At 34.8% G+C, this 22,971-nt stretch overlaps 1 protein-coding gene across 2 annotated transcripts; it reads right to left on the minus strand.

Annotated features, from left to right (window-relative positions):
• Positions 1 to 3,151: 3,151 nt before the first annotated feature.
• On the minus strand, positions 3,152 to 20,177 carry RING1A (RING 1A). Of its 2 annotated transcripts, none has more exons than XM_068643968.1 (10): positions 19,795 to 20,177; positions 19,599 to 19,641; positions 15,763 to 15,821; positions 5,540 to 5,621; positions 5,275 to 5,395; positions 5,132 to 5,173; positions 4,334 to 4,840; positions 4,114 to 4,221; positions 3,569 to 3,796; positions 3,152 to 3,493 (listed from the first exon to the last, which is right to left on the minus strand). In XM_068643968.1, the coding sequence occupies exons 1-10, from the start codon at positions 20,069 to 20,071 to the stop codon at positions 3,461 to 3,463; spliced, it is 1,500 nt and encodes a 499-aa protein (XP_068500069.1). In that variant the 5' UTR covers positions 20,072 to 20,177; the 3' UTR covers positions 3,152 to 3,460. The 2 variants fall into 2 exon arrangements, with proteins under 2 accessions (XP_068500069.1, XP_068500070.1); XM_068643969.2 differs by having other exon boundaries at positions 19,813 to 20,148.
• Between the last annotated feature and the right edge of the window lie 2,794 nt (positions 20,178 to 22,971).

Below are 22,971 nucleotides of genomic sequence, written 5' to 3' on the forward strand. Positions count from 1 at the left end.
TTCTGTGAGATGATACTTTTTTTGGAAGAAACACCGACATCCCCTTGTACATATACATGTCAGATGCGTTAGAATTTACAGCTCGAAACAAGGACCTCAATATAACCATCGTTCAATTTTTTATGATGTAAGTATCTTTCACCTATATTTCAAATTACTTTATGTTAAATTATAATTGATTATGCTTTAACTAATAACTTGTAGGTATTTTTCTGGAGTTTCTATTAATGACGGGAATCAAGATGTTTATAAATTCTTAGATCCCTATTTCAATAATCCAATTTGAGCAAAGAAAGTCGAAACTAAGTCATACATCACCAGCACTTTGATTGAAGAGGAAAAACAAATTTCTCTTTGCCCTTATATTAATGAGTAAGTTCAATTAAAAGTCGTCAAACATTAGTATTTCATGTTTACTAACTATTTTCATAGATGATGTAGGGATCACTGGCAGTTACTTGTGTTATCCGTAGTTGATAACATTGTTGTGTGATTTTGTTTATTGCACAAGAAGTCATCCACACATTTGAAGCAAATAGTTGATGTGTAATTACATTATAAACTTACCTGCGTATAATACTTAAACATCTATTAACAAGGTTTTTTCTATTAATCAGGGTATGGCGTGGATATAGCATACTCAGAAGTCGACCCATGCAAATTATCAAAAGTTGACATGGTTGAACCTAAAGGTTTGTAATTTTTGTCTTCCTCTTTTCATTGTTTATCAAAATATCAATATTAAATTTTAATTTATATTGAATTGTAGTGTAATAAACAACCGAGAGGCTATGAGTGTGGCTACTATGTTATGCAATAGATGGTTACCATTGTAAGACTAGAGATTTGAAAAGTTTGAGAGCAGGTAATAATATTTAAATTATTCTTTATAATAAAAGTATATGTATCTTAACACTAATTTGAACTTTATTTTGTAATGCAGTTTTTTATGGATGAGCAACCACTTCCTTTGGACCACATATTTCGTTAATTATTGTAACTCTAGGATAGCTAATGAATAGTATAGGAATTAGATAGATAAGAATATGTATTAATATTTGTAATACATTTTATCAATATATATAATTTGCATCTTTGAATGAATGTGTTTGAATTTAAGTATTTGACTGGGTTTTGAAATGAACAGATTAATTAAGAAGGGAAAACGCATAAAACAAAATGAACTAAAAAAAATAACCATAATAGATAGTGTTATGCTCATAACCACTGTTTATACCTCTCTAGGAAGGGGTATAGATGACGATTTTGTATAAAAACCGTCATCTATACCTCGACCATTTAAAATTTTAAGTGGTCTTAGAAAAGGTATAGACGTCGATTTTGTACAAAACCATCATCTATACCTTTTCCTAGGACTGTGTATATCCATATTTGATTTTTGTTATATACTGCGGTTGTGAAAAAAAACTCCGTCTAGATATGATTTATAAACGCCAGTTTTAAAACCGCTATCTATACTTTCAAAGATATAAAATACATGTTGATAGACTGCTGTGGTAAAATCGCTATTTAAGAGTTTTTCTCCACTAGTGCAGGACATTTAAAGAACTTGAAATCGTGTTCTTAGGACTTTGAGGCTCCTATATTGCTGCTTTAACCTTTCCTCGTTGAAAGGTGTTATCAACGGTCTTATCTTCCTTCCATATTTCTTTAGAATTTACCCCATCTAATTTTGGCCTCTACTCTTGCCGAGATTTGTTTTGGAAAAAATTATATATCGCATCCTTCACCTTCACTGACTTTTCTACTCATTGCTCCCCTACATTCACATTCATCAACTTCTTCAGCCTCCCTTGCCAATTTATGTTCCTAAGAAATAGTTTCGAGTTTTTATCACCATCCACAGTCTATTTCTTTCTAGATTTCTGTCTCCAAAGAGATTCTCAGTGCATAGCCACGTGGGACAATTTGTCCTGTGACTCCTTTTTCTTCATGTATTCATCCTCAAACAAAACCTCTTCCTCCCCCTTCTTATCCATCTCATTTAGTTCATAATTTACTTCCTTGTACCTCCTCTCAACATCACCAAAACACTATTTGTTCCATGTTTTGATTTTCCCCTTAAAGTTTTGAATTTCTTTTTAAGAGCATAGGCTCCCATCCCACTACTATATTTTTTCCCATTCCTCCTTTACAAGATCTCCAAAACCTTTATCATTGGACACTGAAATTTCTTTGGAACACCTATTTTATGCTTCCTTTCCAACAATCTAACCAACCCTTAGTATTCTATCAACATGAAAGAGCTTATATGCTATGAAGAGGTGATTGGATACCCAGATGCACCCTTTGCAAAGTTCTCAATAGCTTGAACGTAAGCTTTGCTTCCTTCCTTCCACCATGTGGAGTTTGGTTACAGCAATATCACATGGGGGAGGTACTACCTAAGCCATGCATGTTACAAAATCCCAGTACACCTGATAACATTATTATGCCTATGTAAGGATAAAAGGCTAAAAGGCAAGTCATTGCATGCATTAGATTGGAATGATTTGAAGATATACTTGTCTCAACCAAGCACGCGTAACGTGGAGATTGCTAACTTTACAATATGTGCAAGAATCCTGTTCCATGAACAAGTATGTTGAGATAGCGTATTGGTTATTATCCGATTAGTATGGTACGAATATGTTGCAAAAGTTTACTCATCTTCTGATGATAAATTGAAAGAATAATATTATAGGAGCATAAACATCATTTTAGATATGCGCCTTTTTCATAATCTATTTATTGTAGGCGTGATTCTAAACAACATTTGTGAAGTCAGTTATCTCTGCTGAGTTTTACGAACCAAAAATAAGAATGCTTTACTACTCATCATTGAGTATCATATATTCAATTCCAAAGTTTAGGCGTTCATTTTACAAGCGATGTAGATAAAGCTCACCTTTTGATAGTGTTTAAGCCATGACAGTAATATATAGAAGGCTCTGAAACAATTGAGGACAATATGCACAAAACCTCTTTAAACTTTGGTTACTCTCATTTTATAAACGTAACTTTTTTTCATTGATGTTGCAATTTTTATTTTACTTTTGTACCCAAACCAGTTTGTGATATATGTCTTAATGTTATATTTAACAAAACCAATCCTTGGATAAATAGTTCATTTTCCACAATGAAGACGAAATTTGCCACCAGAAATACTACTCCTTACGACTATGATAGTTCTCATAATGACAGATTGGATACACACTGATAGATAGATCAGGAAATGAAGTAAAACGGAAAACCTAACTAGTATTTTAGAAGGAAAACCTAAACTTACAAAAGATATCACAATGCTTGCATAAGCTTTTGGAAGGTTCTTATAATTAGTATGCTAAAGATTCTTTTTTTTTTCTTTTTTGAGGATGCAATAGGCAACTGTTCTTTGTATGTACATACTAAAGACATTTATGACATTCTTAATGTCAAATGACCGCCAATCAAACCAAGGCTATGATACTTCCTTCCGCCTGTATGCAAGAATCTGAAACAGAAGAAAAATGTGTGAAATTAAGTTGTTACCTAAAATAATATTAGGGGAAAACCACCTTATACTCACCAAATGCCCCATCTTGGATATGCATTTGGATCTAAGCCCTGCCAGAGTCTCATGTCCTTGTAAAACTTCTAGTTCATCTTTGTTTGGCTCTATAACCAGAGTTGATAGCTCATCAAATATTAGGGCTGAATTCTCATCAGCTGACTTGTCCCGATTTGTACTGTGGCATCCTTTGACTGCCAGTATCTCGATTCCTTCAACTGGAAAAGGAGTTTGACGAGCAACATACTATGTATAATACATAAAAATGTAAGACAATCATCATAAAGGAAGAAAACTAACACTGGCTCATTAACAGAAGCATACTATGCAATCATTTTTATTTTTTATCGACGCGGGACAGAGAATAACAGTTTATATTTTAACAGAACATCTTTTGCAACTTCAACTGACAAAGGAGCAAATAACCAAATCAGGTACTGATTTCACAATCATGGTGTAACACAGTACTAGGCCTTCTGGTGGAGGCCTAAACAAACTTAAGATCAAATAAAACAAGAACTGCAACTGCCAGATACAATTGATCAAAGACAACAGGATCTTACTTCGTAAAGGTGCTCCACAGACAAAGTTGGTCGACAGCAAAGGTAAGGTTGCGGCAAACTTGGTGTACTTTGATGATCAAGAGAAACAAGAATGAGACGGACATCAAACTGTGAAAAAAATATAGCATATTTATATTCAATTGAACTGAAATAAGAATAGAAGCATTCAATAGTAACATCAGTCACCTATTAGAGGAGGGGAGGGGGTAAGAGCCTATACCTCATCAGTGTTTTCATCCAAGCTTCGGAGATGGTCAACAAACTTAGACAATCGACTACTGCGAGAACTTTTGCTATTGCTACCACCACCACCTCCATGCCGAGTGTGACTTCTAAAACCACCCCTTCCCCAAGTAAGCTTTCTAGGTTTTGACACCTGCCTTGAAATTCCACGATTTTCTCTGCTTATGTCCATGTCACTATCATTACCTCCATCTGGACTTGCCATGGATGATGAGGGTTGAGATGGGCGAACTCTAGCCCATCTCTTTCGCCTTTTCTGCCTGTGTTCTGTACTTCGTTCATCGGCTGAAGATGAATCCTTTTCATTATTGTCATTTTCCTCCTCATTATCTTCCGATCCTTCAATTGCTTGTGTTTGTCTCCTAGAATGAATGTTTCGTTGATTACGCTGTGATCTTGTTAGAAATACTCCTGGCGTATCTTTGCGTCTCTTAACAAGTGCTTCTGATTGCCGTTGAACAACTTTTGCTATTGAAGCTTGAATCTGCCAGAAAAACTAGAATGCTGAGATTTGACAATTGAGATAATATTGACAGACCAATGATAAGATTTAAAATCAACAAGGCACAAGCTTAAACCTTAGCAATTAATAAATGTTCCTTGATAAGATATATATTTAGGAGTTTATATGTCTGGGCTTGTGGCAGCCATACAGATTGTCAATCACTCAACATCAATTAGTAAAAGTGTTGCGATTTATCACTAGTGTATTTTACACACATTTGAATGTTCAAATTATGCTTCACTTAAATTTGTTTAATCAATAAATATTCACCTGCTTATTGCGGTTCTTCTCCTCTTCACGAAATTCAAGCTCCTGCAATGGGATAGTGAATGGTATCATTAGTTGAATTCTGTGAAAGCTTTACCTATATGTAAACACAATGACAATGATGTGATAAACTGGTCAACTTATACCTCCTCTTCATACTTCTCAATATCTGGATATAAAGCAGCAATGAGGGCATCGTAATTTGGATCATCCCTCAACGAACGGCGACTGGCACAATGAGTGCGGCAGGCTGGGCATTCATTATTCCTAAGACAATACATAAATGATGAATGTGGCTACAGAGAGTATAACGTGTTTTTCAGATGAGCCCCATAAAGGAATTAGCCAGAAATTATCGGCAGCTTATTACATAAATAAATAAAACGCCTGGAATGGATTCATGGAGCCTACCCCAGTCGCATCGATTTGTCAATGCATTCCCGGCAAAAACGGTGCAAGCATTCCATGACAGTTCTTGTCTTCTTGATAATGCCTGTTCAAGCAGTAGTTAGTTCTTCAGCAAACAAGATATGCTACCTAGCTATCATTCAAGCATGAAGTGAGCTTTAAGTTTCAAAAACACTTTTCATAATGAAATCTGGAACTACAAGTGCCCAAATCAATAGCCAATCATAACATGGTTAACTTGAAAAAAACACATCTAGTGCATGTAAAAAAACACATCCAGTGCAAGTACAATGTATAAAGTATTTGATATTTTCAATCAATTTGAGATTTCTTTTATCTTGATAGTTTTTCCTTTCAAGCAAAGCACTTTACACAGCAACACATGCTTCAAGGAATTACCAAATCAGTGTACAACTAAGAGCTCAAAGAATCACTTACAAAGTAGAGCTGTGAAACTTGTATGTATAAACTTAACACTGCAAGACAGGTCTAGGAATTGTAAAATCAGGTTAGTTTCCTAGTTTTCCTCTTTAAGTTAGTTTCCTTATGATGATGCATTCAATTTAAAGCCTTTGAGGTGTAATTGTTTGGCCATGTAATGAATAATATCTTTTGATTTATCATCAAATCTCTCCTTACTTTAATTATTCTATCAAGCATCTCATATAACTTGATGTGGAACTTCGACTTTTCATATACCCAAGTCTTCATCACAACACAACCCTTGTGTGTTGGCATCCCACAGACTGCACTCCACAAAACTCCATGCAGCTTTTCGGGTCAGCCCTTTGTAAGTAACCATTTCTATTGGGAAAAACCCAAGTCTCACATCAATGGAAATAGTCAAAATACAATATAAGAGTGGAAACAATTATCAATTACGAGTCGATATTAGGATTAAACTACTTCATACGATGATATCATAGTCTATCCTAGATTCATTTAAAGGGTCACTCACCATGTTATTCACATAGCAAGTCCAATAGTGTCGGACACGAGGATATGTATTATGTATTGGTTAAAATACAATATATATATAGTGGAAAGAAATAGATGAAATATATTTTTGAGATATCTTACAAATGTGATTACAGACTCTATTTATAGACTGTTTTACAACCTAATTAAAGAAAGAAATAATAGGCAATGAAAGCCAGAAATAATGAGTGTTTAAAGCTGTACAAATCAAATAAAATCAAATCACTAACAAATCTGTCCTAATAAATATAAAATGGAATCTGCACTTAATTATAACATAATTCTCCTGATTATGCAACACTCCCCCTCAAGTTGGTGAATGTATATCTATCATTCCCAACTTGCAAGTAAGATCTTCGAATTGTTTTGTGGGAAGTCCCTTAGTAAACATATCTGCCAATTGGAGTCTTGAAGGGATGTACTCAGTGGCTATAAGACCATCATCCAACTTCTCTTTAATAAAGTGTCGGTCTATCTCTACGTGCTTTGTTCGATCATGTTGAACCGGATTGTGTGCAATACTGATAGCGGACTTATTATCACATGCCAAACCCATAGGAGCTTCATATTTTATTTTTAGGTCATCAAGTATGATCTTCATCCATAAGAGTTCACACACCCCTTGAGCCATGGCTCTAAATTCTGCTTCTGCACTTGATCTTGCAACTACATTTTGCTTCTTGCTCCTCCATGTCACCAGATTTCCACCCAAGAACATGCAGTAGCCTGAGGTGGATCTCCTATCAACAATCGATCCTGCATAGTCAGCATCAGTATATACTTTCATGGATAAGTTTTCCCCCTTTTTGAATAGCAATCCTTTTCCTGGAGAGGCTTTTAAGTACTGAATAATTTTATCCACTGCTTGCAAGTGTCTTTCTCTTGGATCATGCATAAATTGACTAACCACACTGACTGCATAGGCTATATCTGGCCTAGTGTGTGAAAGATAAATGAGTTTTCCCACAAGTCTTTGATATTGTGTCTTCTCCACTTTTGGGTTTTCCTCATCATTCCCAATCCTATGATTTTGCTCTATTGGTACTCCAGTGGGCTTACAACCCAACTTACCAATCTCTTTGAGAAGATCAAGGATGTATTTCCTTTGAGAAATAAAGATGCCCTGTCTCGAGTAAGCAACCTCTATCCCAAGGAAGTACTTCAGCTTCCCAAGATCCTTCATTTCAAATTGAGCAGCTAGTCTCTCCCTCAAATTTTGTTTTTCAATCTCATCATCACCTGTAATAATCATATCATCTACATAGACCAAAAGTAGAGTGAGTTTACCATTCTGAGAATGTTTTATAAACAGAGTATGGTCACCTTGGCTTTGTCGGTACCCCAAAGATACCATAGCTTGAGTAAACCTTCCAAACCAAGCACGAGGTGATTGTTTAAGACCATATAGGGCCTTCTTAAGTCTGCACGCCTTATTCCCTTCATTAACAATTCCATAACCAGGTGGAATCTCCATGTATACTTCTTCCTCCAAGCTTCCATGCAAGAAGGCATTTTTAACATCAAATTGATGCATTGCGTGCTGCCAGGGAGAGAATAATCCTGACGGTATTCATTTTTGCCACTGGAGCAAAAGTCTCCTCATAATCGATCCCATAGGTTTGAGTGTACCCTTTTGCAACCAACCTTGCTTTATACCGATCGAGTGTGCCATCAGACTTATACTTAACTGTGTATATCCACCTACAACCCACTGCTTTCTTATCTTTTGATCTCTCTACAATCTCCCAAGTCTCATTCCTTTCTAACGCGCTCATTTCTTCATTCATGGCTCGAATCCAATTCTCATCTTTTAAGGCTTCTTGTACCGATGAAGGGATTTTGATAGAATCAATAGCTGAAAGAAAACTCTGGTGCTCCATAGAAAGTTTTTCTGTAGACACAAATTGGGATATAGGATATTTGGCACAAGATCTTTTTTCTTTTCTCAAAGCAATAGGTAAATCATTTAGGTTAGGTTCAAAAGCAGTATTTAAGGTGTCCTCAAGAGTCTCACTGGTATGAGTTCTTACCTCCGGTTCAGACAATTGATGTTGTTGTTCGACCAGGACGGGTTCTTGTTCCCTTCGCTGATATTGTTTTCCAAAATATCTGTCTTCATTATTCTTCTCTGGTAATGATGTTGGTGCAGGGTCTTTGTCATCCTCCCTAAGAACGAAATCCTGCAACAAAGGAAAAGGTGGCAACTCAAGGTCCTCAGCTTCTTGAATACTCTCCCCCTGAAGCTGAGAACTAGGAAAGAAAGACTCTGTTTCATGGAAGGTGACATCTTTGGAAATATAAACTTTACGACTTTGAGGATGATAACATTTGTACCCCTTTTTGTTGGGGGCATAACCGATGAAGACACATTTGATGGCACGAGGATCTAACTTACCCCGATAAGGACTATGAACATGGACAAAAGCAGGACAACCAAAGACACGATTCTGAAGACTATTCAACATGGGAATAGAAGGATAGAATGTGGTCATAACCTAAATAGGAGTAACACCCTCTAGAACCTGAGAGGGTAATCTATTAATCAAATAAGTGGCAGTCAGGACTGCTTCCCCCCAGTAAGATCTAGGAACAAATGTTTGGAAAAGTAAAGCTCGAGTAACCTAAAGGAGATGACGATTTTTCCTTTCAGCAACCTCATTTTGTTGAGGAGTGTCCACACAGGTTAATTCATGAACAACTCCATTTTCCTCAAGGAACTTGGAAAGGTTTTGGTTCACATATTCTCTTCCATTATCAGAACGCAATCTCTTAATTGGACTTTCAAATTGTGTTTGAATCATTCTGTAAAACTTTACAAACAAGTGAAAAACTTCAGACTTATCTTTCATGAGGAATATCCAAGTAACCCGAGTACAATCATCAATGAATGAAACAAACCATTTTGCACCCGAGATATTAGGAATAGGTGAAGGTCCCCATACATCTGAATGAATAAGATCAAAAGGTTTAGAACTTTTATTACCATTGGGAGGAAAAGTTGTCCGATGGTGTTTAGCAAACTGACAAACATCACAATGAAATGACTCAACAGACACTTTTGTAAATAAAACAGGAAATAAGGACTTTAGGGTACTAAATGGAGGATGACCAAGACGTTTGTGTTGAAGCCATATCTGAGAAGATGACCAAGATTCACGACCTTGTTGAAGATTAGAAGTGTGTGCCTGTAGTCTAGCACCCTTTTTACTTTATTCATGCTATAAATAATATAACCCGCCCTGCTCTTTAGCAATTCCAATAGTCTTCCCCGTGGCAAGATCCTGAAAAACACACTGGGAAGGGAAAAATACCACTGCACAATTTAAATCTTGGGTAATCTTTTGAATAGACAAGAGGTTATTGGATAGTTTGGGAACATGAAGCACATTTTTTAAAGGAAATGAAGGTTGAAGGTGAATGTTACCACGACCATTAATGGGGGTAGTGGAACCATTAGCAACAATAATATATGGCTTACCGGATAAAGTAGTGTAGGATGAAAAAAAGAAGAATGAGGTGTCATATGATCAGCAGCACCAGAGTCTATAATCCAGATATTTTCAGTACTAGAAGCATTAAAGGATAAAAAACTAGAACTCTTACCACTCATAGTAAAGGAACAATAGCTAGATGGCTTACTAAGGGAGTCCATGAGAGTTCAAAACCAACTGAGTTTTTCATATTGGCAAAATTTGATCCTGTTCACACAAAAAAAAAATCCGCCAGAAAAATTTTCCGGTGGCGGTTTCCGACGAGCGGTGCAGTTTCCAGCGAGCGACGGCAGTGGTGGTCGGTGGTGGTGGTCAATGGCGGTGGCAGTAACGGTCAATGGTGCAAGGTGGTGGTGGTGGTCAATGGAGAAAGGATAAGGAAAATAGAAAGTTGCAGCAATGAAGGCTGTCCAAAAAAAAAAAATTGCAGCAATGAAGGCTGTCAAGGAAAATTATTACAGCAATGAAGGCTAAAAAAAAAATTGCAGAAGCAGAGTCTCCTAGATCAGGAGCTCTGATACCAAGTGGAAAGAAATAGATGAAATATATTTTTGAGATATCTTACAAATGTGATTACAGTCTCTATTTATAGACTGTTTTACAACCTAATTAAAGAAAGAAATAATAGGCAATGAAAGCCAGAAATAATGAGTGTTTAAAGCTGTACAAATCAAATAAAATCAAATCACTAACAAATCTGTCCTAATAAATATAAAATGGAATCTGCACTTAATTATAACATAATTCTCCTGATTATGCAACATATATATATATATATATAAGTGGGGACTCACCTTACAAGCTAGTTTTGTAGTGTTAAGTTAGGCTTAAACCACTTTGTAAGATGGTATCAAAGTTTATTCTAGATCCATTATAAGGGTCACTCACTATGTTATACTCATGCCAAGCCCAATAGGGTTTGATGTGAGGGACGTGATAGGGTGTATTGGAAAAAATCCAATCTTAGATTAATCAGAGATAGTGCTAAAATGATGAGATCATCCTTGGGACTTGAAGGATCTATCAACTCTTAGGAGGATTTGAACCAAGGAACTGAAGAACACTCATGGAATGGATCCACGGTGGTTTCAGTATTCATGAAGAACAAAGAAAAAATCAGACAAATATGGAAAGGAAAGAGAGTGGCAAAACATGCCAAGACACCAAAGATAAATGCATTGTTGGTTGGTTGATTCACCACTTGAAGAAGTTCTCCAAGATAAGGGCCTAAGCTAAGAGAATCAAATTTTCATGATACACAATTTCATAAAAACATCAGTTTCATATATCTCAATACAATAGAGGAGCCTTCTATTTATAAGGAATAGAAGCGTGCTCAAGAACCTAGACAAGTGTGCTTAAGAAGCCAACAAAAATTTACAAAGAGAGCTAAGTGCACAAAGGAAGTTAACAACTAACCTAGGGTGGTTCATCTAGTTTTTCTTGGCTGAGAATTCCTAAGAACAACTATGGTTAGGAGCTGAAACTCCTTTAGTCAATGTAATCATGAGAAACTAGCTCTAACTACAAGTAGCTGAAGTTAGTTTATGATATTTACTAATTTGTTCTAGAATATTTTAGAAGCTTTTAGAAATTTCGAGATGGAATATTTCTATAGAAGAATTTTATTTACAATATTCAAGGAAAATATTGAGAATATTCTTTTGGAATAGTCTAGAAATATTCTTTTAAGGGAAATTTTTAATTTTAGCATATTTTAAACCGAAGGAGAGTTTTATATTTAAAAAAGAAATTTCCATATTCTATGCTATATTTTCCAATCTCCTTCTCTAGTTCTCTTAGTTTTGCTGTTAGCAGTCTTCCTTCATAGGCTTTTTCAAACTCTTCCTCATTTTTCTCCTTAGCCATGTTTCTTGTAAGGACTCCTTGATGTTCTCCCATCCTAACAAAATATACTATAAAAGTATATACAAATTCCACCTTACGAGGCAATTCTATGAGATTAAGTTGGCCTAAACCACTTCGTAAGACTTTCTGAGACACTAGCAACCAACATTGATACTAGTTGATAAGCACTTGAGGAACCCCCCTTAAAAGCTAATTGTCATGAGGGAAGAACTGAGCCACTTGAGTACTCGATCGAGCATCTCATACTACTCAATGCAGTAATTAAGACAACTATAATACCTAAGCCCCCACCACAACGGTGATGTCCTTTTTTATTTAACCAAGGCAGCAATAAAAAAAAACGACAACATAGAGACTTTCCTCGGAGGCTACCACTACAATTGGATTATTGCTCTTAAGCAAATGACTACTGATATAACAATTGAGGTTGCAATGATCAGGGATTTAAGATGGAGATCGACATATTATGCTTCCATGGGCAATTGTACATTAAAAAAATTCTTGATTGCATTCATAATGTTGAAAATGTTTTTTACTACTTAAAAATTCCATAATATCTCAACCAATTATGTTAGTGGCACATAAATTGAAAGAAGGGGCATCAACACGGTGGCAACAATTACTATATTACCAACAATGTCAAAGAACACAACATGTTAGAACCCGGGATGAAGTAGCTAGTAGTTATTCAACGATTCCTACCCACAAACTAAGAAAACATTGCATTGAAATATTAGGATTGTCAACACGCCAAGAACAAGATGAGCGAGTACATGGAGGACTTTTATTAAATGCCCAAGTTAATTTATATAAGACGAAACCAAAATAATTGGAGGTTTTAAGACTTGCTGGCTCTTGAAGGAATCTTACTCATGACCAATGCATTTAATAAGTACCACCAGTCAAAGGAGGTTATATTATGAGGGTTCCAAAATGTGAAGGAGATGAAGAGGAAGTAGTATTGTTCATTGTAGCCTCTTTAGGATTTGTCTTAATCGTAGCCTCAAAGGTGGTGTTTATTCCCACGTTGATTAGAAGTCTTCACTTTACAAGTTGACTTTGTGAGAATGAGGTAAGACATAAAACATGTTTTTCATATGGTATCAAAGTCAATCATATATCTATTGTTGGGTCACCTATATTTACTACACTCTAGGATTCTCTAGATGTGAAAGGAGCATTAGAAAACCACTTTAATTTTAGTCGCTCCTAGTTCACTTCAGTTATAGCCACACACCAATTACATATATGGGTTAAATAAATTCATATAAACTCCTTACCCTAAAAGTAGGTTTTACGAGATTAAGGAAAGACACAAAAGCATTGGTAGTACCACACCTTCAATTCAAATTTCAATGTCAACTCATGGTGGAAACTAGGCCCTTCTTCGACCTAATCTACTATCCCAACAAGCCACTAATAAGCTTCATGTATACCTAACTTGATGAAATTGCTCAATGCAACGAACTTGGTAAATTTTACTACCACTTGTCAAAGGAGGTTATACTTATGAGGCTACCAAAATGTGAAGGAGATGAAGAGGAAGTAGTAGTGTTCCTTGTTTATTGGTAGTACCACGTCTTCAATTCAAATTTCAATGTCAACTCAAGGTGGAAATTAGGCCCCTCTTCAACCTAATCTACTAGCCCAACAAGCCAATAATAATCCTCATGTGTGCCTAACTTTGAGAAAATTGTTCAATGCAACAATCTTGGTCATTACTCAAAAATTTACTACCACTAATCAAAGGTTATATTTATGAGGGTGCCAAAATGTGAATGAGATGAAGAGGAAGTAGTAGTCTTCATTCCTTAACCCAAACTACATAGTTACCACCAACTCAAAATATTTCAAACACTATGAAATGTTTTAAGTGTTCATAGGTGTGAACCTGGGTGGATATTTAACACAATTGATGGCCTTTAGTGGGTAGAGCTACAACAAACTCAAATATAGCACAATGATTAAGGAATTTGTTTGATTTCGGGTTTAGAAACAGGGTCGTTTTGGGTTTAAAGAAAAAACCCTCTAGACTCGCCAACTCAGTTGCAGACTCGCGAGTTCAATCAAGTTCACAGTGAGTCTACCAAGTTTACTCCAAAAAGAGTTTGCTTCCGAGTCAACTCACCCAAGTGACTGGGAACGTAACCATGGTGGGGAGAGTTACAAGGTTATTGAACAATTATGGCAATCATTTGGCCAATGTCACTCAAAAGAACATATTATAGATATAGGAGTTTTTTATTTGGAGGAGCAAAATTGGCCAAAGATCAAGATAACTCTTGGTTGTATGATTTTTATTTTGTTTAAGAGTATTGACACTAACAGATACCATGCTTGTATGACCAAAAGGATTTGGGCATTAACTGTGAAGGTTGGCTCAGAAACAACGTGAACCTAAAATGCTTGTGAATTTAGAGACAACAAAACTTATCAATTAGGTTATAAGTGCATATTTTGATTTGAAGAGGTAATTGTTAACAATTCAATTTATCAAATAGAGACTAAGTGGGAGTTGTATATGGTTATTTGGTCACAATACTCTCCTAACGATGCTTCCCAAGCCATAATTAGTTGCATACACTCATAATTTCCCACCCGAGTTGCAATCACTACAGATAAAGAGAATTACAAATCAACCAACACTCACCAATTTCAAGTCAATCACACTAGGTGGAAGAATCCAATGGTACAAAGACAATGCCAAGACAATTACGGCTTCAATTGGACATTGTGATCATACACAATGGCAATACCCAAAATATTGTCTAAAGCTTTGGTAGCAAAAAATGCTCAAAGGGTAATGACAATTATTGAAGAGCAACTACTGCTTGGAGAGCACAATGGCTTCCAAAGGGCAAAAAATGTTAGAAGCCACAACAACATAAGACCAAATATGCATACAAGACACGTCGACTATAGGTTAGGAAAATAAAATGCTCGGAGGGAATGATGGCTATTGAAGAGAAAATATTGTTTGAAGAGTGTAATAGGGTTGTCATTGAACAAAAAATGCTTAAAGGGCACAACGACTATCAAAGAGAAAAAATGTTTAACAAGCCCAATAGGTAGCAGAGGGCAAACACTGTCATAGAGCTAATAATGCTCAAAGAGCACAACAACTATCAGAGACCCAAAATGCTTAGAGGCACAGTAGTTACCGGAGTTGGTCATCACACAACAAGGTAATGCTAGTGGTGGTAGACGCTAGCTAAAAAAACCTTGTTGAAAAGTTGTAGGCATTGAATTGTAAAATTTACTCTTATGAGCAATGGGCCTATAAGGAAAGCATGAATTAGGGTTCGCTTCTCATTAGGCTTTTGATATCATGATGAGAAGAGAGAAACCGATAAGGCATATGATGAATTTCATGTGTTTAGACCATAACGAAACTATTCAATTTATAGGGGAGAAAACATAATTAGAGGATATTCATTTTACCCTATTTAGGTTAAAAACATAAATATATAAATAATCTAATTGATCCTAATATTTACAATTACTATAACTATAGGATTTTAACATATCTAAAAGATTTTAACAATACCAAACTATTTAGAACCAATAATAGTTTTAGAATCACCCAATAATCCATTAAGAACAATTACAAGTTTGCAAGTGTCCTGTATGAAAAATAATCTACATAATACTCCTACTCCATCCTCTCTCGCCTCCTCACAAAACATATAAGTAGCATTAGAATAGAAGACTCTCCATCGCACATCAGGATCTTTCAATAAACATTAACTACTTGCTAGTCACAACATATCATTCCATGCAGAAAATTCATATTGGTAAGTATATCCTACCAAGTATCTAGGCAATGCACAATCACGATTAATTAACTGCCTAATTATGCCATCTTGAATGGGAAAACAAAAAACATACCAAGGCAGATTGGACATTGAACATCTTTACGTATTTCGAGAAGTTCCACATACACGAATCTGCAAACCAAACAAGAGTACAAACAATGAACATATATTTACATAAACTTGATAGAAAGAACAATTTGAGGTAAAATACACCTAAAAGTAGGGTAGTTAAAATATCTAAAGTCCCTAGTGACCCAGACAATCCTTAGAAAATGGATTTAGGTTTAATTTATCCTCACAAAATTAACTTATAAAGTAAGGTTTACACTCATGTATATATTATAATTGACCATATCTTTAGTCATAATAAGATCTCTAACACATCCTCTCACGTTGATGACTAAGCATCTCAAGCCTGATACTAAATATTTGTGAGGGTCCAATAGCAACTCGATAGTGGGTAGCACAATAAATCTAACAAAACTTGTTAAGATAAGCTTTGATACAGTCTTAGAAAGTGGATTTAGACCTAACTTAACCTCACAAAAAACAGCTTGTAATGTGAGATTTGTACCCACTTATATACTATAATTTGACCATATATCTAAAAGATGTGAGATCTCCAACACAAATAAACAAATTTAGAAGTTTTTGTGTGGTTAAGACTTGGGCACAATTAATACTAGAAAATGGCCTAAACCCATCTAGATCATGACCACAACCGGTCTAGATCATCTAAGTCTCTAAGCTACTGTAAAAATAAATCTCACACTTAGAAGCCACTTTTCACAAAACAGTTAATAATGTCAGAAATGGAATTTTCAGACTATGTGTAGTCTTGTACAAATCCAGTGTCAACTTTTTCCTTTTCTGAAATATAATATACTTTCTTTTATCATAAATGATAAGTGACATTCTATTAAGTACCCAAGTATTTAGGGAGCCCCTGCCCTTAAAAGCTAGCTACTAAGGGGGCAGAACCAAACACTTAAATACTCCATTGAGCACTCCATACTAGGTAGAACTTAGGCACCCTATAATTCCCAAGTTCCATCACATTCTCCGCCATATTCCACCAAAAATGACATTATCCTTTTAAGACTGCTAAAGATTATGACAAAGGAATCACATATACTAAATGCACTTATATAAAATAAGTCATAAATCAAAGTAACTTTTGCATTCCAACGAACTTATCAATGAAATGATTCTTCCAAGGGAAAAAATCACAGTACCATTGTATTTTCAACACACTTGAAATGGAACAACAACACTAATGCCATTGCAACTAAGAATTTAATATAGTGTTACACTGTTAGTGCAAACAAATGTTATCAATTGCAGATTGCGGAAAATGACAGAAAGTTGATAATCCAATATATCATACAGTGGATAACATTGCAGGCATATGGCAGAAGTCACATAACAGTTGAAATATATGGTATATATCAAATAAATATGCACTAAAAATTAAGTTGTATACAAATAAAAACAAAATACATAAAAATTGGCATTATATTGACTCAAAAGTTCAATTAGCTGAAGACTCATCAAAGATGACAAGAAGATGCAGGACACATGTCACAACCACAACAATGACAGCAGAAGCAATAGCAGACAGAGTTGCAATAGCAGATTCAAATATTCAAGCATGCAATAGCATAGCACTATAGTGGCTATTTAAAAACACTGGTGAACATGAAATAGTAAGATTTGTATACTATCAATCAATTAAAAATCACCTTGGATGTAAAAGTAATGATAACAAAACAACTATTTTCAATTATATGGAAATCTAAGACTTGAATGACAGTTAAATTTTTTTACAAAATTAGTGTGTTCCAAGGAAATTCATTTAACATATTGAGACTTACTTTATGCTAGATATTGGTCCCACCTTCATAAAAATTATAAATTAAAGTAATATGGTATTCTAAAGTATCACTTTTCCCATCACAAATCAAGAGTATCCATCAAAATCCCATTTGGTTTGTCATTAAGCTTATTTACTTCCAAGTGTACCGAATCTTCAACAAAAACTTCTACAGTTTTACCATGTAGTTCATTATCTCCCTTCGTAACAAAGGAGATAAAAATATGTTTAAATTAGACCTTCAATTCTTTATCCAAATTCCAAAATGTAATCTTACAAAATCACATGACAATGTGAAACAAATAAATTGAAAAATCTAATAGTTTGTTGATGGATCTACTTTTTTGGTTGTTTTTTCTTCACCCAAAATGTTTTGTAAAACCTATGAGATAGTGACTGACATGTGAGACATAAATCATTCAATTCAACTGATGGTTAGAGAGTATTAACTACAACAGAAACAAGTATTAAATCAATCCCTGTATAAAATAACCAAATCTTTCTTTTTATGTGGTGTACACATGCCATCCATACAAAACTTCATGAAAACTTTAAAAGAAACATATTATTGACAATGCTGAGAACAATTTAATCCAAACAAAGAACTCATCCTAAAATGCTTCACCAAATCAAAAATATGCCATCTGTCAATCATATGATAAAGCATCAAACTAATAAGAATACCAATAGTTTTTTGGATGAAAAACAGTGTAATGCTGCTATCCAAGGTACATAACAAAGATGTGTCTATCTAAGGAACTAAAAGAGGAGTCAGCATCTCTTTGACTGTGTCACATGCTTTGGACACACCTTTTCATACTGACAAAGCACATCTTTAGCACTTTATTAATAACTAACTACTGAGAAAAAATCAGAGTATCCCAACAATCTAACTTCCAAAATGTTATGCTTACGGAGTGGGGTAAAATATAACCAGTTGTCTGGGACTTGACAGACTCTCGAGCTATTAGTCATGAGCAATTAACAGTTTGGGGTTAATTTAAATGAAAAAAATAATGCAAGATAGTCCAGTATGGTATTCTTTCTTTTTTTAATCTTGGCATCTATCTTTGATGAAACATAGGAATTTTAGCCAATCTTGCCTCAAGGCCCCATTGCATGGTGCCTTTCACCTTTGGCAACTTGGACAAACATTGAAGAGATGCAGAGGACCATTCAATCAATTTAAGCAACACCATTAACTATGAAATACAGCTACAGGGAAGCAACAATAACTACAAGCCAAACATAGGTCTTTATCAAGATTGTAAAAGACAGTCTATGATCAAAACATCCTGATTTTTGGACCCTGCATGACCGTATTGGTATGAAATTTCCTACAATGTCAAGGATCACAATGAAACTACAACCACAAATAAAACCTTACCTAGGATATTCAAAAGTTGACCACTCTACAATGACAATGCCTCAAACAGTTTTGATTTTGAACTCTTGCCGGACAAATCAACACAATAGTAGTTTATATATGGCTACTTAGAACATTCTGATGGACATGACTTGAGTGTACTCTACCCTCCCCATGAAAAACAATAAAGTTCCAAAGCTGCAACTGTAGCAATAATGACACATGATTGAAGTTTAATCCAACGCTATGAAAAATGACACCAAGGATTATATATCCAACAACAAAAAGCTACGCTAAAACAATTACTTCATTTGAGCAGGCAAGGAACGAACAAGTTTCAAGCGTAAACAAGACCAAATTCCAAACATGCAAACGCACAACAACAAATCAAATGGGAGGATTCAGAAAATTCAGACACTTCAACTCAAACGACAGGAACAAGTATCACCCCTTTACAAAGTCAAAGCAAACCCATCACATTCCATGACACAAAAGTTCAAATTCAAAGGAAGAAACGCAGAACAGGCAAATTAACAAGCTGCCACGATCCAGAAACAGAAGCATGGAATCAAAACGTGAATCTAAAAAATATAGGCAATGAAACACAGAGCAGAAGTCTCGAAACAATGCACGCGAGAGAGAACGCGTATGAGAGAGAAAGAGAGAGTACTCTGGTTTTTCTTCAGAGCCAGAAGATGGGGTTTCGTCGGAATCTGCGAAAGAGAAAAGAAGAAAACTTGAGCACATGAAGAAACGCAGAGGCGAAACAAAGCGCGACCCCGTTGAGAAAAACCAATTGGGGCACCAAAAATAACACGTAGTCACGAAGAAACAGAACGAAAAAAAAAGAGAGAACGATACGTAACCCTGTGGCGTTTCTTTGCCGTCGTTATCATGCGCCGCTTCTTCTACTTCTTCGTCTTCTTCTTCTTCATCATCATCATCATCTTCTTCTTCTTCTCCTTCCCCTTCTTCTTCTTCCTCTTGTTCCTCCTCTTCATGGTGGTGATCCCCGTCGTGTTCGTGCGACTGGTCCTGATGTTGTTGCTGTTGGTGCTTCGCATGTCGAGAATGGAAGAGGTTGTGGTGCGAAGTGTCCCCTTCGTCGAGGGGGTCGGGGAGGGAGCGCTTCTGGGCAGGCATTGCTGGTTAAAGACAGAGGGATTCGCGAATGCTATGCTATGTGTGCTGCCGAAGAAGAACAAGAAGAATGAGATTGAGATTTTGGTTTTCTTCTGTTATTATTATTATTATTATTTTTGTTTATTATTAATATTAAATGCACCAACATTTTGTTTTGCGATTAATTCAAAGGTTTTTCAATATTTTAAAGAATATTTAACATATTTTTAATATTGAAAACTCATATATTTTTATTTGGGAGACCATTTAGGAGAAAGAATAACATTTATTTTTTATTTAAACAAAATACTACATAAGTTAACTATGTAGTGAACTTTTAGACTGCTATTAATTTTAAATTTAAATCTGTTGACTTTTCTAATAATCATTTCAAAATTCAGAAAAAAAAAAGTTGATAATATATTTTTGCTTTTCTTTGACAAAACTCTTTTGGTTTGGATCCAGACTTGTTAAGCCATGGAAGCTTCATTTATTGGTTTGGGAAAGAATGATGCACTTTTTGTTTTGAAAGCAAAAGATTAGGTTTGGAGAATGGGAATTATCTTAATTTAATGTTAGGATAAAGTTAACTCAATAATGATTCATTTAAATAAATAATTCTGAATCTGTGAAACATGTTTTCCATTACGATTTAATTCTTAATTGTAAGCGTTAAAATATTTTATTAAGAGAGGTCAAATATATTTAGTTTACTCTGAAAAAAAACTCTATAGTGGATAGATGTTGGTCACTGTGAATTACTTTAACTCAACCAAATAAAAAGTGGCCACTTAGGGGTGAAATTACCTAATTATCACCTTCAACTTGAAAATTACTTTCACGATTATACTTGAGATATAGTTAAATTAAATAAATATATATATGTATAATTATAAACCTTACACTAAAAAAATGCCATGTGCAACCGACAAATCTCAAGTGTTAAGGTTGTTTATCTTAGTGTAATTATGATGTAAAGGAAAATAAATTGCTAAGATAAATTTTGTATGTCATATTAACAAGACATGCTAATATTGATTATTGATAATATTTAATTAGTTTAAATTACCATTATTTATATTATATTAGCGGATACAAGCGTAATAATATTTTTGTTGTGTTTTTTTTATTATTATTATTTTATTTTATTTTAATAAGTTGAAATTTAGTATTTATATTGATTTTACTTTTATATATTTATTTAACTAAAATTATATGTATAATGTGTAATCTTTGAATTAAAACAATGTTAAAGAAATAATATGGATTGTAAGTTAAGAGAAAGAAAACAATACATATAAGTATATTTTGAAATAGTTTTGTATGAAGTTATTTTAAGTAGATTAGTAATTTTTCTTTGTTTTTTTATTGTATACCTAATAGAATAATAATTTTAAAGTTCAAAGTATTAAAATTTTAAGATATAATTAAAGATGGAATATAACATCAAATAAATGGGATATTATTGCTATAAACAAATATAATGTTTCTGTTTTTTTTTCTTTAAATTTGCATTAAGTTTTTTTGTCCTTTAAATTTAAAATTGACCCTTTCAATATCTATAATTTGAAAAAGTAAATGTTCAGTCTCCCAACCTGGTAACCTTATACATAAACGTGGTGGGAAAAAATACTTTAAAAACATGTTTTTTTAATCAGAAAAAAAATAAATTAATAGAAAAGAAGCACAAAGGGTGCTCAAAACCCTTATACACTTTAAGAACACATTACTACTCTCAAAGCACCCTAAAAAAGGAAGAAAAGTCTCTCAATACATATCTACCACTTTATCCTCACAAAATCAATGTTTTACTACCATATTAATGCAAGTATTCGAACATTGGACCTAGTCAGAAAAAGAAAAAAGTGTCCTTGGAGCCTTATTTTTTAACAAAGCCCACGATTGCATTTGGGTCAGAGCAAAGATTGCATCCACTTTTGTTTGGTTAAACACAATCTCATTCCTATGTTTCCAAATGCACTAGATGATGGATAGTCACACTCATTTCCACAACTTATTGTCTTCTTTGCTAAGCCATGGGTAATGAAATTGTTCGAACTGTTCCTTCAGAGAAAAATGAATTATAGATCTAACCTCAATCCATTTACTACAACAATTCCAAACAATGCTCGCAATCTGACACGTTAAGAAAAGGTGTGAGGGCGTCTTCTCCTTGGTCCCACATAAAACACATAATGAATCCGCAAGGTGGACCGACCTTCTAATCAGATTTTGCTTTGTGACAATCCTGTTGTGCAATGCTCTCCAAACAAAACATTGTGTCGATGGTGGGACCAACAATCCCCACAGAACCCTATACATATCCTTAGACGCACTTGGGATAGAATTAGAAACGATTGCATATGCAAATTTGACAGAGTACTTACAGGTTTGCAGGTCTCTCCATAACCATTTATCCTCCATATTTGTTTTCAAGGTTTGACCTTCCAGCACAGTCTTAAATTGAACTACTTGGGCCTTCTCCCATTCAAACCACTCTTTTCTCCACTTGAATTCCCAAACCCAGTTGTCTTTGTTCCATTTACCAAAGTGACGCAGGGGATTATCTATGATGAGAGAATTATTAAATAACCTTGGGAATCTAGCTTTTAGTTTAATATTATCAACCCAAACGTATTCCCACAACTTGACTTTTTCACCAAACTCAACCCCCCATTTCATATTAGAATCAAACCAATTTGTGCACTGCACATCCACACACACTTTTTTTTAAATCGCACCACCATCTAGAAGCATGCTTTGAAATTCTAGATTCAGATAAATTTCTCCAAGAACCATATTTAGAAGCAAAAATGTTTTTCCATAAGCTGTTCTCAAGAAACTCAAGTCTCCATTTCCATTTTCCAAGTAAAGCTTTGTTGAAAATGTCTATCTACTTAGTGACTAACCCACCTTTCGCT

The sequence above is a fragment of the Phaseolus vulgaris genome, chromosome 5 (assembly GCF_051622355.1).
Source record: "Phaseolus vulgaris cultivar YP4 chromosome 5, ASM5162235v1, whole genome shotgun sequence".
In the NCBI taxonomy this organism is placed as follows: domain Eukaryota; kingdom Viridiplantae; phylum Streptophyta; class Magnoliopsida; order Fabales; family Fabaceae; genus Phaseolus; species Phaseolus vulgaris.